The sequence below is a fragment of the Diabrotica virgifera genome, chromosome 8 (assembly GCF_917563875.1).
Source record: "Diabrotica virgifera virgifera chromosome 8, PGI_DIABVI_V3a".
Classification (NCBI taxonomy): domain Eukaryota; kingdom Metazoa; phylum Arthropoda; class Insecta; order Coleoptera; family Chrysomelidae; genus Diabrotica; species Diabrotica virgifera.
In genome coordinates this window covers 176,769,236-176,784,864 of record NC_065450.1, presented here as the reverse complement: position 1 = coordinate 176,784,864, position 15,629 = coordinate 176,769,236, and the positions used below count along the sequence as shown (strand labels likewise).

At 35.4% G+C, this 15,629-nt stretch overlaps 1 protein-coding gene across 1 annotated transcript; it reads left to right on the top strand.

Annotated features, from left to right (window-relative positions):
• Positions 1-2,019: 2,019 nt before the first annotated feature.
• Positions 2,020-6,925, top strand: LOC126890312 (uncharacterized WD repeat-containing protein alr3466-like). Its single transcript, XM_050659172.1, has 2 exons — positions 2,020-2,357; positions 5,989-6,925. Exons 1-2 carry the CDS (start codon positions 2,020-2,022, stop codon positions 6,923-6,925), a joined length of 1,275 nt encoding a protein of 424 aa, XP_050515129.1.
• The last annotated feature ends 8,704 nt before the right edge of the window (positions 6,926-15,629 follow it).

Genomic DNA, 15,629 nt, shown 5'->3' with positions numbered 1-15,629 from the left:
CTAATAATTAAAGTGGCCAAATGACATATCCCTTAATTTTTTAGTAAAAATTAATAGTTAAACCACAGACATGTTCGCGTCTGCGGGTTTTTTTGTAAAGCTGCACGCTCTTGCAGACCAACATCTAGAACCAGTTGCCGTATACAAACCAAAGAAACCTCTCCCCTCCAAAATAACGGAACTGGCATGGTGCCACGATAATACTTACATAGCTCTGCTGCAAGACGACACCTTCCCACAAATTGTCTCTACCAAAGATCGGACAAACATCGAACTAGTTCACACAATACAAGCTTTGCAAAAAGTAAGTGCAATCAGGTTTAAACAGAACACCAAACGAACGATGTGCCTGGGAAACGTTGAAGGTGAAGCTATTTTGTACGACACCAAGAACAGAAGCATATTAAAGAAATTGGGTGAACTCGACTCACCAATTAGAAGTGTGGACTTTAACAGCGTAGATGAGCAGTTGGCTATATCAACCGATAAGTCGCTTAATTTATTTACAGATCGTGATTCTGAAAATAACTTTGTGAAAACAGCAAATTATTCAGAGAAATGTTCTTATATGAAGTTCCATCCGAATTTGCCGAACATTTTAGGTCTTGCTTTCGGCAATGGTATTGTAACCTTAAAAGACATCGAAACTGGTGAGAATTTAATAAGCCTTGAGAAGCATAGCGCACCTATAACAGGAATCAATTTTACAGCGAATCAGAAAACAGTTATAACAACAGGTTTGGACAAAAAAATTTGTATATATGATTTCGTAAGTGGTGAATGCGTGTTTTGTATGAATATACACCAATCTGTAACATCTAGTGATATAAGTCTAGATGATATATGCATAGCTGCAGGATTGGACGATGGTTGTATATCTTTATATGATATTAGAGATCCTCTAAAACCATTTATGTACACAAACGCACATAACTGTCCTGTAAATAAAGTATCATTTGAAAAGTCACCAGTTTTTATTGAACATCTGCGTGACAGAAACTCTGAAACTACTCTAATGGACAGCGATTTTGGTGATCAGTCTTATGCGATTCAGGACTTATATGAAGCAGAAAACGACCCCGAAGAGAAGTTCAAACAAGATATAATGAAACTGATTAAAACTAATATGGATAATTTGGAGGCACAATTAAACGAACATTGTACCAAATTTCAAAACTTTATGATAAGTGAGTTTGATTCTATCCAGAATGCTATGAACCGTTGGGATGTTTTTAATATGGGTGACAATACAGAGATTGTGCAAGCTTTGAATTCAGTTGGATCTAAAAGTGTTAAAACTGCTTATAGTAAAAAATCTAATGGGAATAGTTAACTATAGAGTCGTATTTTGGAAAGGTACTGGACATTAAAATGAAATTTAAGTTGTATGTATATTTTTAGAATAAACGTAAAAACGTTACTGTATTATGTTATTGAAATTCAAATTGAAGTTTGAATTCTCAGTATGTAGTAATTACACGAGAGCTCTAAAATTATCGATTTGTATCCCGAGTGACACTTTGACAGTTTTAATTTCACGACCCGAAGGGGACTGAAATTATGTCAAAATGTCACGAGGGCAAAACAAGTCGATAATTCGAGCTCGAGAGTAATTCGGTAAGATTATTTCATGAATAAAACTCTCTTTTTAAATCATTTTAACTAATATTTTACGTGTCTTGGAAACGTTGAAGGTGAAGATATTTTGTACGACACCAAGAACAGAAGCATATTAAAGAAATTGGGTGAACTCGACTCACCAATTAGAAGTGTGGACTTTAACAGCGTAGATGTGCAGTTGACTATATCAACCGATAAGTTACTTAGGCCCGGTCTTTTCACCTCCGAATAACTAGTTATGGGGAAGTTTATCCGGCAGATTAGATATAAATATGTCAAATAAACTTCCCGATAACTAGTTATTCGGAGGTGAAAAGACCGGGACTTAATGTATTTACAGTTCGTGATTCTGAAAATAACTTTGTGAAAATAGCAAATTATTCAGAGAAATGTTCTTATATGAAGTTCCATCCGAATTTGCCGAACATTTTAGGTCTTGCTTTCGGCAATGGTATTGTAACCTTAAAAGACATCCAAACTGGTGAGAATATGATAAGCCTTGAAAAGCATAGCGCACCTATAACAGGAATCAATTTTACAGCGAATCAGAAAACAGTTATAACAACAGGTTTGGACAAAAAGATTTGTATATATGATTTCGTAAGTGGTGAATGCGTGTTTTGTATGAATATACACCAATCTGTAACATCTAGTGATATAAGTTTAGATGATATATGCATAGCTGCAGGATTGGATGATCGTTGTATATCTTTATATGATATTAGCAGCGGCGGCTCGTGGGTCAATCTTCAGGGGGGTCATTTTGGTTTGAAAACTTCAAACTGTTGATTTTTTAAAGTATTTAAAAGATCTTTTAGCATTTATATTTTAGATAAAAAATACAGACTTAGATAAAACTCAATACTATTTACCCTAGTTTTCCGAAAATTAAATTTGTCTTTTTTTAGAGTAAATCTTTTAAAAAATATAGGAAAAATGGTATGAACAGGTTATTGACTGATATATAGATAGGAATATTTATAGTATAATAAATTGTAAATTTATTAAAACGAAACTTACTTTAAATATTTTTATATTTTAAGTCAATTCTTCTATCCTTTAGTTCTGCAAAATAGTCTATGACCTTCTCATTGAAATTTGGAATGCTCTTGACAAGCGTTTTCTCGATGCTCAGCATAGACAAGGCACTAAGTCTAGGTTGTCCCATCGTATTACGCAGGAATGTTTTTACTCTTTTTAAAGTAGAAAAACATCTCTCACTTTCCACGGTTGTCATAGGGAGTGTGCACAAAATATTTAATAACTTCACTGCTTCAGAAAATGTTTCAGACAAATTCATGTTAATAAAAAGCTGAAGTATGGCTACTGCACCAGCACTATTGCGAAAATCCTCACGACAATATAAGACTTCAAGTTCCGATTTTAGTTTGGAAATATTCACTGTGGGATAATTAGCCGTCACCATTTTTAAAATATTTTGCGGAAAGTTGGTAGTGTATGCTTCAAATTTCTCTATGTAGAATAACTGTGAAATCATGAGATGATCATTGAAACTAAACCTGTGATTTATTTCAGATATAATAATATCACAAATTTCAAGTGCAGTTCGTCGCTTTGGATCCTCTGCAGTAGTTTTTCTTTTTTTTGCTGTTGATGTGCTTGGTACTTCTGATTCCAAAATAGTATTTCTAATTATTTGGATATTGTTGTTAAAAGACAGGATACAATTTTTGACAGATATAACATCAATGTCTCGCATTTGCAATTGTTTAAACAATATATCAACATGGGGCATTATTTTATGGAAAAAATTTAACCAAAATAAAAAATGCTCATCTTCCAAATGTCTTTTTAAACCAGTTGCTTGATTTATATTGTTACCATCTTGCTCCTCATCAATAATTTCCTCTAAGCAAGATTTTAAATCATCTTTATAAGTGTATACAATTTCAACACATTTTGTATTGAAAGCCCATCGAGTAGGCGCAGCTTTAGGTAGCCTTACTTTAACCACTCTATCCAGAACCATCGTACGTTTTGGAGATCGGCCGAAAAAGGACGAAAATCCGTGTAAATTTGCAAAAAATATTTTTATCGGTTTGTGTTGACTCGCCGCTTTTTGGAGGATAAGATTAAATTGATGGGCATAGCAGTGAATGAAGTGTGCATTTGGGTATATTTCTTTAATTTTTGTTTGTACTCCTCCCAGTTTACCGCTCATGACTGATGCACCATCGTAACTTTGGGCAATCAATTTTTCAGGTGCTTCATTAATTTTTAATAATTGAAGTTCTTCCAATATTACATTAGTTAAATGTTGTGCTGTAGTACCTAGGGGGTTAACAAATTTCCAAAATCTTTCATGTACAATACCAGTTAATACATATCGCAATATGATAATCATCTGCGTTTTATTGGAGCTGTCTGTGGTCTCATCTACTTGAATGGCCACAAAATTTGTCTGGCCAATCTCCTTCATGATATGAGTATGCACAATGGCTAACATTGATTCTAAAATATCGTTCTGAATTGTTTTCGATGTTCCTTTAAATACTGTACTTTTTTCAATGTGTTCTTTAAACATTAAATCCAGTTCAGAAACAAAATCGATAAGGCCCAGAAAAATTCCACGATTATTGGAGCTGTCACTTTCGTCATGACCGCGCAATGCAATTTCGAAAACTCCACAAAATTTTACACAGTCGATTAGTTTGTTTAAAATATACCTATTTTTAGATACCAATTCATTAAAGTCATGCACAGATTTACGATATACACTATCAAGTTGCTGTCTTATGTTAACACGTCCTAAACTTGCGTAACTCATTGATGAATTTATATGAGTAGTTGAAGAGGCATGTTTTGTAATTTTCACTTTTAAATGCTTAATGTCAGTTACTCCATTTTTCGCCCATACAGCGTCATTCGAAAACAGTAAACACGGATAGCAAAAAAATGCATTTCTCACACTGCAGCCACAAATCCAATCACACAAATTGTACATTGATTCTTTAAAATATCTTTGAATGTCCTTACCCCTATCCTTTGTTGTTTGTTTTAAATTCATGTTTGGTTTTGGTCGACCACTTTCTTTTTTCTCAAGCCGCCGTTCATAATTTAGTGTTCCAGCAGATTTTAAGGCAATTATTTCGTCAACAACACTCATCTTGTTTTTGTTACAATCACAAAAAAATCCAACAAAACAAAATAAATTACGCAAATACGCCGCGATCGATATAGACCTGCCGTGAAGTGCGGTCAGCAGACGGTAACTAACTAAACGTGAGGCCGTCGACTCTACTAGAGGTATACGACGGAAAGGTCACTCCCACTCTCGCCCACGAAATTGCTATCTGCCGTCTCTTTTCTATTTTACATGCATTTGTCCATAAGCCATAAGAACTGTATATAGACAATTTAAAATACGGCCCAGCCACGGGCTTGTGTATAGCGCGAGGCGCGACGTTATTATATCTATTATATTTGTTTTGCCAATGCAGACTGCTGAGAGAGAATTTTATATTTCAGAGTGAAGTTTTAGATAAAAGATATTTTTAATAAAATTGGTATTTTTATGAGATTATTTTAGGGGGGTCATTGACCAATTGACCCTAAGGAGGAGCCGCGCTTGGATATTAGAGATCCTCTAAAACCATTTATGTACACAAACGCACATAACTGTCCTGTAAATAAAGTATCATTTGAAAAGTCACCAGTTTTTATTGAACATCTGCGTGACAGAAACTCTGAAACTACTCTAATGGACAGCGATTTTGGGGATCAGTCTTATGCGGTTCAGGACTTATATGAAGCAGAAAACGACCCCGAAGAGAAGTTCAAACAAGATATAATGAAATTGATTAAAACTAATATGGATAATTTGGAGGCACAATTTAACGAACATTGTACCAAATTTCAAAACTTTATGATAAGTGAGTTTGATTCTATCCAGAATGCTATGAACCGTTGGGATGTTTTTAATATGGGTGACGTGACAATACAGAGATTGTGCAAGCTTTGAATTCGGTTGGATCTAAAAGTGTTAAAACTGCTTATAGTAAAAAAACTAATGGGAATAGTTAATTATAGAGTCGTATTTTGGAAAGGTACTGGACTTTAATAAAAAATTTAAGTTGTATGTATATTTTTAGAATAAACGTAAAAACGCCACTGTATTATGTTATTCAAATTCAAATTGAAGTTTGAATTCTCAGTACATAGTAATTAGTAATTACACGAGAGGTCTAAAATTATCGAATTTTTCCAGAGTAACACTTTGACAGTTTTAATTTCACGACCCGAAGGGGAGTGAAATTATGACAAAGTGTCACGAGGGCAAAACAAATCGAGGGCAAAACGAGGGCAAAACGTTGAAGGTGATGCTATTTTATACGACAACAAGAACAGAAGCATATTAAAGAAATTGGGTGAACTTGACTCACCAATTAGAACTGTAGACTTTAACAGCGTAGATGAGCAGTTGGCTATATCACCCGATAAGTCGCTTAATCTATTTACAGATCGTGATTCTGAAAATAACTTTGTGAAAACAGCAAATTATTCAGAGAAATGTTCTTATATGAAGTTCCATCCGAATTTGCCGAACATTTTAGGTCTTGCTTTTGGCAATGGTATTGTAACCTTAAAAGACATCCAAACTGGTGAGAATATGATAAGCCTTGAGAAGCATAGCGCACCTATAACAGGAATCAATTTTACAGCGAATCAGAAAACAGTTATAACAACAGGTTTGGACAAAAAGATTTGTATATATGATTTCGTAAGTGGTGAATGCGTGTTTTGTATGAATATACACCAATCTGTAACATCTAGTGATATAAGTTTAGATGATATATGCATAGCAGCAGGATTGGATGATGGTTGTATATCTTTATATGATATTAGAGATCCTCTAAAACCATTTATGTACACAAACGCACATAACTGTCCTGTAAATAAAGTATCATTTGAAAAGTCACCAGTTTTTATTGAACATCTGCGTGACAGAAACTCTGAAACTACTCTAATGGACAGCGACTTTGGGGATCAGTCTTATGCGGTTCAGGACTTATATGAAGCAGAAAACGACCCCGAAGAGAAGTTCAAACAAGACATAATGAAAATGATTAAAACGAATATGGATAATTTGCAGGCACAATTAAATGAACATTGTACCAAATTTCAAAACTTTATGATAAGTGAGTTTGATTCTATCCAGAATGCTATGAACCGTTGGGATGTTTTTAATATGGGTGACAATACAGAGATTGTGCAAGCTTTGAATTCAGTTGGATCTAAAAGTGTTAAAATTGCTTATAGTAAAAAATCTAATGGGAATAGTTAATTATAGAGTCGTATTTTGGAGAGGTACTGGACTTTAAAATAAAATTTAAGTTGTATGTATAATTTTAGAATAAACGTAAAAACGCTACTGTATTATATTATTCAAATTCAAATTGAAGTTTGAATTCTCTAGAAAATTCTATACTTTTGTGCCGATTTATCGTATATCTTATCCAGGGAAGGATCCAGAAATTTTTTTCGAGGGGAGGGGGTCATGGATCTTAAGGGTGATTTAATTTCTTTCCTCTGATGCAAGGCCACTCCTAGGATAAGTGGGTTTACAATTATTTTTTGGATGGGCCTAAAATTTATTTTCTTTTTTGTTTGAGAGCTCTCGGTTTTTTTTTGGATTATTGGATTGAAATTTAGTTTCGTCTGGGGGGGGGGGTCATGACCCCCGTGACAGCCCCTTGATCCGTCACTGATCTTATCTATAGTATATTTCACGAGTTTGCGACTATTTTGGATTAGGGATAAAAGCTTTGACTTAAACGGTCTGCTATGCTGAAAAAGTTAATAGCAAATTCTCAAAGTATTTGAAGCACTGTCGAAGACAAGCAAAAATACGTTTATGTATTTTCCATTCATTTAGAGAAATATACAATTATTAGTGGAAAAATAGAAGAAAATTACATTGTTAATTATAGTGGTAATTAATAACCACCACTACAATTTAGAAACAATAGAATTTGTAATTTTCTTCTATTTTTCCACTAATAATTGTATCTTTTTCTAAATGAGTGGAAAATAAATTAACGGATAAAACTGTATTTTTAATTATTTACTGATGAAATAATATTCAATTAATAGTATATTACGCAACGAGCATTTAACGATGGTCATTATGAAGCGAGTATGAGGGTTACGAAACGAGCCGTATGCGGAGAGTTTCGTATAGAGTACGAGCTTCATAATGATAATTAAATGCAAATTGTATACACTATTTTTTCTATGATCATTCACAACAAAAAATATATTCAAATTTATTAAAATTTATTAATTTTGTAACACAAATAAATTCAGCAGTTTGTCAGTTTGACGGTTTGTTTACATATTGAGAACTGTCAAAGCGTATGTATTTGACTCGCCATTGGTCACTGCGCGTGTATCACCTTTATCGAGAATGCCATATCGCGATTCTATTGGTTAAAAATCTGTATCTTAATTGCTAATTGCCAAGGGCAACACCCGGCAAGTTATAGAGGATGTCCAAAGATACCTACCTGCCTGGGGAAGACCCAGACAAATAACAATAGAAAACAGAACACAACAACCTAAAAGAAACAATGGGCAATTGTACGCCCAAATCACTAAACCAACACAAAACCCAACAACAGATTCGACCATATTAATTTCAAAAGAACAACAAAAAGAACTGGCCACGATGATAGAAGAGCTAGTCTTAAAAGCGGTAAGTGAAGCGATTAAAAATGTAAAAATAGCACTGAACTAAGGCACGAACCTAGGGGATACCTGAAGCTGGGCTCCTGGAATTCAGGCGGCATAAGAACTAATACAAACGTGCTGGGCGAACTAATAAACATATATGAAATGGATGTCGTAGCATTGCAAGAAACTAAACTAACTCATACCATCAATATCAAGTTTCCAGGATACGACATCTACAGGAACGACCATAGAGCAAATTCAGGAGGAACTGCTATCCTAGTGAGAAAAGGAATAAATCATACATTACAACATACGCCACCACTAAACACTATGGAAGCAACAACAATAAAAGTCCAGATGAGACAAGGTGAAATAAGGATCACTTCAGCATATGTAAGGCCAACAGATCCTTTAAACGACGACGACCTGGATGCGTTCCTGAACGCTGAATAACCGTCCATAATAATATGAGACCTAAACGCCCGATCCCCTAACTGGAACGATAGAGCTACAAACAGAAACGGTAGAATACTGAATAATTATCTAGTGAACAACGAAGACACCATGGTGATTGGGCCCATCGAACCAACATACTTTCCTGGAAATGCTCTATCAACCCAGTTAGATATAGTAGTGGCCAAAAGCCTAGGACTACAAACAGACATCCGAACCTTAAACGAAGGATCAGCAGACCATAACCCCATACTCATAGAAATAGGTACATGGGAAGAAGATAACAAAACAACAAAGAAAAGAGATAAAAGCAAGTGGTCTAACTTCAAACGCCTAGTGAGCATAGGAGTTGGAAGCATTCCTACAATTGGCAATCCACAAGAAATAGAGGAAAAAGTCCTAGAGCTCGAAAACATCATAAAAGAAGCACTAAGAAATAGCACTACTGAAGAAGAATATGAAATTCATATGGGAAGATTTAGAGACATAAATCAGGAAATAAAAGAAATGACCATCATCATTCTCTTTGCCTTATCCCTATGCGGGGTCGGCTTCCCTAATTGCATTTCTCCACACAATTCTATCTTGGGTCATATCAATGTTAATCCCCTTTACCAACATGACCTGCCTTATCGTCTCCCCCAGGTCTTCTTTGGTCTTCCTCTCCTAGTCCTTCCAGGAATCTGCACTTCAGCTATTCTTCGTATTGGGTGATTAACGTCTCGACGTTGAACATGACCAAACCATCTTAACCTATGCTCTCTCATTTTGGCATCAATGGTGCCACACATAGACTTCCCCTAATATACTCATTTCTAATTTTATCCTTCTTTGTCACTCCACTCATCCATCTAAGCATTCTCATTTACGCCACATGCATTCGTTGTTCCTCTTTCTTTTTTACTGCCCAACATTCAGTTCCGTACATCATAGCCGGTCTTATGGCTGTTTTATAGAATTTTCCCTTCAGCTTCATTGGAATTTTTCTGTCACACAACACACCACTCGCTTCTTTCCACTTCATCCATCCAGCCCTAATTCTACTGCATGCATCTCCATCTGTTTAATATTTAATATTATTTCCATATAAGGGAAAAGAACAGAGCCAAAAAGAGAGCCAGAATAACAAGAAACCAGGAATACAAAAATAGGGCAAATCGACTGAATCGATAAGTCAAACAGGCACTAATAGACCATAGAAGCCAAAAGTGGGAAAACTACATAAAAGAAATGGAGGAAAGGAGCCAAAATATGCAAGAAATATGGAGGCTCCAAAGAACTTTAAGAAACGATAGAAAACCCATTCCCCCACTACATGGAGAAAACGGGATCGTCTACAAAGAAGAAGATAAAGCCGAGGTGATGAGAAGGACACTTGAAAGAGAGTGCACACTGAATTATCACCAAGACGAAGATATAGACTTTATCGAAGAAGTCGAAGAAACAGAACTAGAAACGCCCGACGAGCAAGAAGAAATAATAAATCCCCCATCACCAAGAGAAATAGGTGAACTGATTCCAAAAAGTTCACCAAAGAAAGCACTTGTCCAGACGAAATCACTAACAGAGCTCTGAAGTATCTTCCCTCGAAAGCAGTTGTGTATTTGACAAATATAACAAACGCAAAACTAAGATAAAGGCTCTTCCCAAATCGATGGAAGGAAGCCCATGTAATTATGATACCCAAGCCAGGAAAGAACCACATATTTCCGCAAAATTACAGGCCGATTAGCTTACTTCCAGCAGTCAGTAAGATAGTGGAGCGGGTCATCCAAACCAGGCTCCAATCAGAGACAGACAGGCTAGGCATAATCCCAGAAGCACAATTTGGATTCAGAGCTCAACATTCCAGCGAACTTCAAATATTAAGACTTACCGAATATATAGTAGCTGGATTCAAAGACCAACAATATACGGGAGTAGCCTTTCTGGATGTAAGCAAAGCCTTTGATAGAGTGTGGCATGAAGGACTGACATACAAAATGAGAGATTAAGCGACCGGAAGTTCAGGGTCCGGATAGGACCAGTTCTATCAGAACACGGAATGCCGGAAGCTGGAGTACCACAGGGGGCAGTTTTATCACCCCTTCTGTATAGAATATATACAGCAGATGTTCCAAGAACACCCGGAACATTGATCAGCCTTTATGCAGACGACACTGCAATTGCTGCAAAACACATCAACCTAGATATAGCTGTAAGAAATCTACAGACGACATTGGATACAATAGAAGAATGGAGTATCCAATGGAAAATAGCAATAAATCCAGATAAGACCCAAGCGGTTATCTTCAAAAAGAGAAGAGATAACCCAGAAGAACAGCTAACATTACAAGACAGACCCATCGAATAGCAAAACGAAGCTAAATATTTAGGAGTCACAATGGACCAAGGTCTAACATTCACATCACATGTCAACGCAACAGTCCAGAAAACAGCAGCGGCCAGAGCGGCAATAAAAGGACTCACAGGAAGAAGAAGCAAATTAGCTATGAAAACAAAATTAAGACTGATAAATAGCATTATATTGCCAATAATTACATACGCATCTCTTGCATGGGTCACACAAGTCAAAGTAACAAAAAGAAGATACATGCGGCACACAACAACTGCCTCAGAGAAGCTGCAAACGTGCCCAGATACGTCGCCGAACGGTTCTTATTTAGAGACCTTAAACAAATAAGAGTACTGGATATTATGGAGGAAAAAGCCAGAACAAAATTTGCTGAGCTAGAAGACGACCCAAACCAGATCCTGCAAGAGATATTAAGGTATGATGTGTACCATAGATGGAAACACAGGAGACCCAAACAGCAAATATTAGTAAATATATAATAAAGGCTAGATAATCGTAGCTCTATCAAAAGCAGACAACTTGCTCACCTTTGGCATCTCATTATATTTATTAATGTTGATTTTTATACGTTTCAGACATCCCTCAAAAAAAAAAATACAAAAAACTTAAAAACGGCTTCAGCCACTAAACAAATCAATAAAATATTAACAATAGGCGAAAGCCACAAAAAAATTAGTAACAAAACCCAAAAAAACGGACATGAGGGGCCCACATCCTCGAGCGCCGAGTCACCGAACTGGACATAGCCCAGAGCGGGGACTCGGCGCCCGAGCAAGCAAAACAGATCGAAGATAAGTCACTAGAGATAGCGGGAATAGATCGCCTCACGCTGGCCTGCATTGATCGGGGTAGGATTTCATATGAGAGTCCGTGTACCCAAGACTCCCATATGATAAGCCCTTTGCTGATTGAGAGCCCCTATAGCGCATCAGAGTGCTATCGGGGGGTAAGTGGATGGTCTGGAGCATTGAGGCGGGGTGGAGTGATTTCTGCTTACGGGAGTTAATCCTCCTCGCCCCAATGAATTGTATCACCCGAATGTCATTCTCTAGGGGTGAGCAAGTCTCTCAGGCTGGGTTAAATCACTATGCTTGCTTGCTTGCTTAAAAATCTGTATCATAATGAAGTTCATTATGATACAGGTAATGACATCATAATTGATATATTATAGTATGAGAATAGAAAACAACATTACCCTACATACAGTGTAATCAAGAATTATATCTTATAGCTTAAGGAGGCTTAGCCTCCCCATAAATTTTTTACACACGCTACACTGTTTTGTTTATCTTGAATCGCGAAAAACAACAAGCATTCTCACTATTATACAACGTGTAATTTCCATATTATCACTAAATATCGATACGCACGGAGCATTAGCATTAGAACGCATGATTGCGTCTCAGTTTTTTTATTATTATTGTAGGCAGGACCCTGGGTTATCCCGAGATGCATGGACGGAGCCGAGAAGCCGGCCAGCCTCCGTTGCTAATGCTCCGCGCAGCGCAGCAGGCGTTTAAGGAGACCCGGTCTCCATCACACGCTGCCCGGAGATTTACCAACGAAGGCTAACTAGCTTCTCGGCTCCGTTGCCGTTGCGTGCATCTCGGGACAACGAATTTTAGGGTCCTGATTAAAAATAATGAAAAAACTAAAAGTACGAATTTTGTTATGAAATTTGGTATTTGGGGTTAAAATAATATTTGGAACTTCTTCAAATAACTTTTTCCGATATTTGTAACGCAAAGCAAAATATCGGTAATTTATCATGTTTTTGGATTCGCAGTAGGCCCCGTTTAGAATTAAAAAAATTCAGTTGAGTATCTTAAAAAATGTGAACCTTCAACCTGTATGAACTGCAAAACTTCAAATCCAAATCTGTATTTATTTTGATATGCATATCTACTTACAAAGATGGAATTGTTAACTAATAAACGACACAAACTTTGGTATTAAACTTTTACAAATAGACTAATTATTTTTAAAATGATGATATTATGAAATTATGATAATATTATGAAATGTAAATAAAAAATGGTCAAAAAAAGGGGCCTTACATTACATTTTTTGGCGCATTTTTTTGCTAGTGCAAATTTGTCTAGACATTTTAGAGTTAGATATAGCCTCCCCTATTGTAAAAATCACGAGCCGCCACTGATAATCACTATAATAGTAGGTATCTTCATTTAGATTGTAAATGATGACTTGATAACTGGGTTATTTGCTTCATAGTACGTTCTTTAAAGGTACAATATTGCAAAACCTCTAAAAAATTTTAAAGAACTGCTTGGATTGACATGAATTTTGGCATACACATAGCTAACAAGTCAAAGAAAAAAGCGATATTGTGCCGATGTGTGCTTTTGCCCCGGGGGTGAGTTTCATTCCTTCCTCGGGGGTGAAAAAATATACGTCCAAAATAAGTCCCGAATTCGATAAACTGACTACATAATTCTAAGTAACTTTTGTCCTATAGAGTTTTTTCACCAATATAGGTTCATATTCGTCAAATTCCAAATCGAATATTTTAACGTGAAATAACCAAAAAATGAAGCACTTTTTGGGGAAAACTTATTACAACTTTTTTAAAGAGTTTTAAAAAGCTTTATTTTTGTTTTATAAAAAATTTCTAGCATCAAAAGTAAACAAGTTACGCTCAAAATAAAGTTGGTCCCGTTTTTGTTGGTAAAAAAATCGGAAAAATTACCACCTAATTAGCATCTCAATATTAACTTATTCGTTACCATTTCATGAGTTGCTTTACTGGTATATTTATTGTTTAGTTGATCTGTAAGTTTCATCGGTTCAAAGTTCTTATTTTCGAAAATGCTGTAGTTAAAAGGGCTTGAACGAGTCACTAATCACGAGTGTATGTCAATTCTTAACCAATCTTTGTCTTACAGAAAAACAAAAAATACAGAATATTCAGAAAAGCAAAGCCAAGTTTTTTTTGTTGTTTGAGATTTTTGGTACCTCTAATAATGTTTAAGTTATTAAAAAAAGCATTTTTTTCAAAATTAAAATTTTTATTTTTAAACCAATTTTTTTTTAAAATAAGCACGTTGAACCGATGAAACTTACAGATCATATTATATAAACACAGCATAAATAAAACAACTTGTGAAGCGCTCACGATTAATTTCATTTAAGTTGCTAATTAGGGTGTGATTTTCCCGATTTTTTTTTTGTAAAAGGAACCAACTGTATTTTGAACGTAACTTGCTAACATTTGATGCTAGAATCTTTTTTATAAAAACAGAAATAAAGCTTTTTAAACTCTTTAAAAAGTTGTAATCAGTTTTCTCAAAAAAGTGCTTCATTTTTTGGTTATTTCACGTTGAAATATTCTATTTGGAATTTGGCGAATATAAACCTATTTTTCTTTAGCTATAACTCTGCTTCTACTAGGTCTAGAGACATCATGCGTACACCATTTTTTCACTTTTTTACAGGCTATATTTTTGCTACGAATGTTTTTTTCAATAAAATACTTACTTTTTGAATTATTTACGAAAAATTGTCCAAAAACGTGTTTGTTTTGTTGAAAAATGAACATATTCATTTGCAAATAACTCGAAAAGTATTGACTTAGTGAAGAAACTGTATAGAATAAAAGTTGCTTAGAATTAGTCAGTTTATCGAATTTCGGCCTTATTTAGAACGTATGTTTTTCACCCACGAGAAGGGGTGAAACTCACCCCCAGGGCAAAAGCACACATCGGCACAATATCACTTTGACATATTAGCTATACGTATGCCAAATTTCATGCCAATCTAAGCGGTTATTTAAAATTTACAGCAAAAGCCGTCAAAGAATGTGCTATCGGTGCGATTTTCACGCATTCAACATTCTTCTATTAACTTTTCAGATTTTCGCACACTTTTTCCCAAATTGCAAGAGTAACACTACCTAATGCGTCTTGCGTCTCCAAAACTGCTGAGTCACTCTAACCGTTACATCCAATATAGTTATTGTAGTAAGTTTTGCATATTTTGCACAATTCCTCAAATATGTTCAAAGGGCTTCACAATGGTAAGGGGCAGTCTGAACACATTATGTCCAAAACTTTGTATAATATTTTTGGTGTTTCATTTCTTTTGACTTCTAAGATTTGAGCGCAAATAGTTGAATAACTATACTTCTATAGGTACTATATATTCTTGAGACACGAACAAAATTCTAAATTAGAGTTACATGTGATTTATTAACTATAATTCTTAATTTTTTCATTATTGTAAACAAACGTTTATCGGATTTTCGTTGATTTTAACAATCCTTATACATATTTAGGATTAGGTGTGACACAGTCGATTACCGCCCCGGGTGACACCCTGTATACATGTATAGTTCTATATTTTATAGTTAATAAGTTTTATAGTTAATAATTTGTATAAATGCAGATGCACCCATGCATATCTTAGTGAATCCCCGTCTTATTCTAACGTCTGTATTTATAGGTTTCGTAAGTTGTCTTATGCCTAAAAGGCGCATTTAAATTAAAGCGAA

Excerpts from the sequence above, each read along its gene's own strand:
- LOC126890312 (XM_050659172.1), top strand. The coding sequence starts at position 2,020 with ATGAAGTTCCATCCGAATTTGCCGAACATTTTAGGTCTTGCTTTCGGC. Across the intron at positions 2,358-5,988 it reads GATATTAGCAGCGGCGGCTC|AAGCATATTAAAGAAATTGG; the intron begins GTGGGTCAATCT and ends CAACAAGAACAG.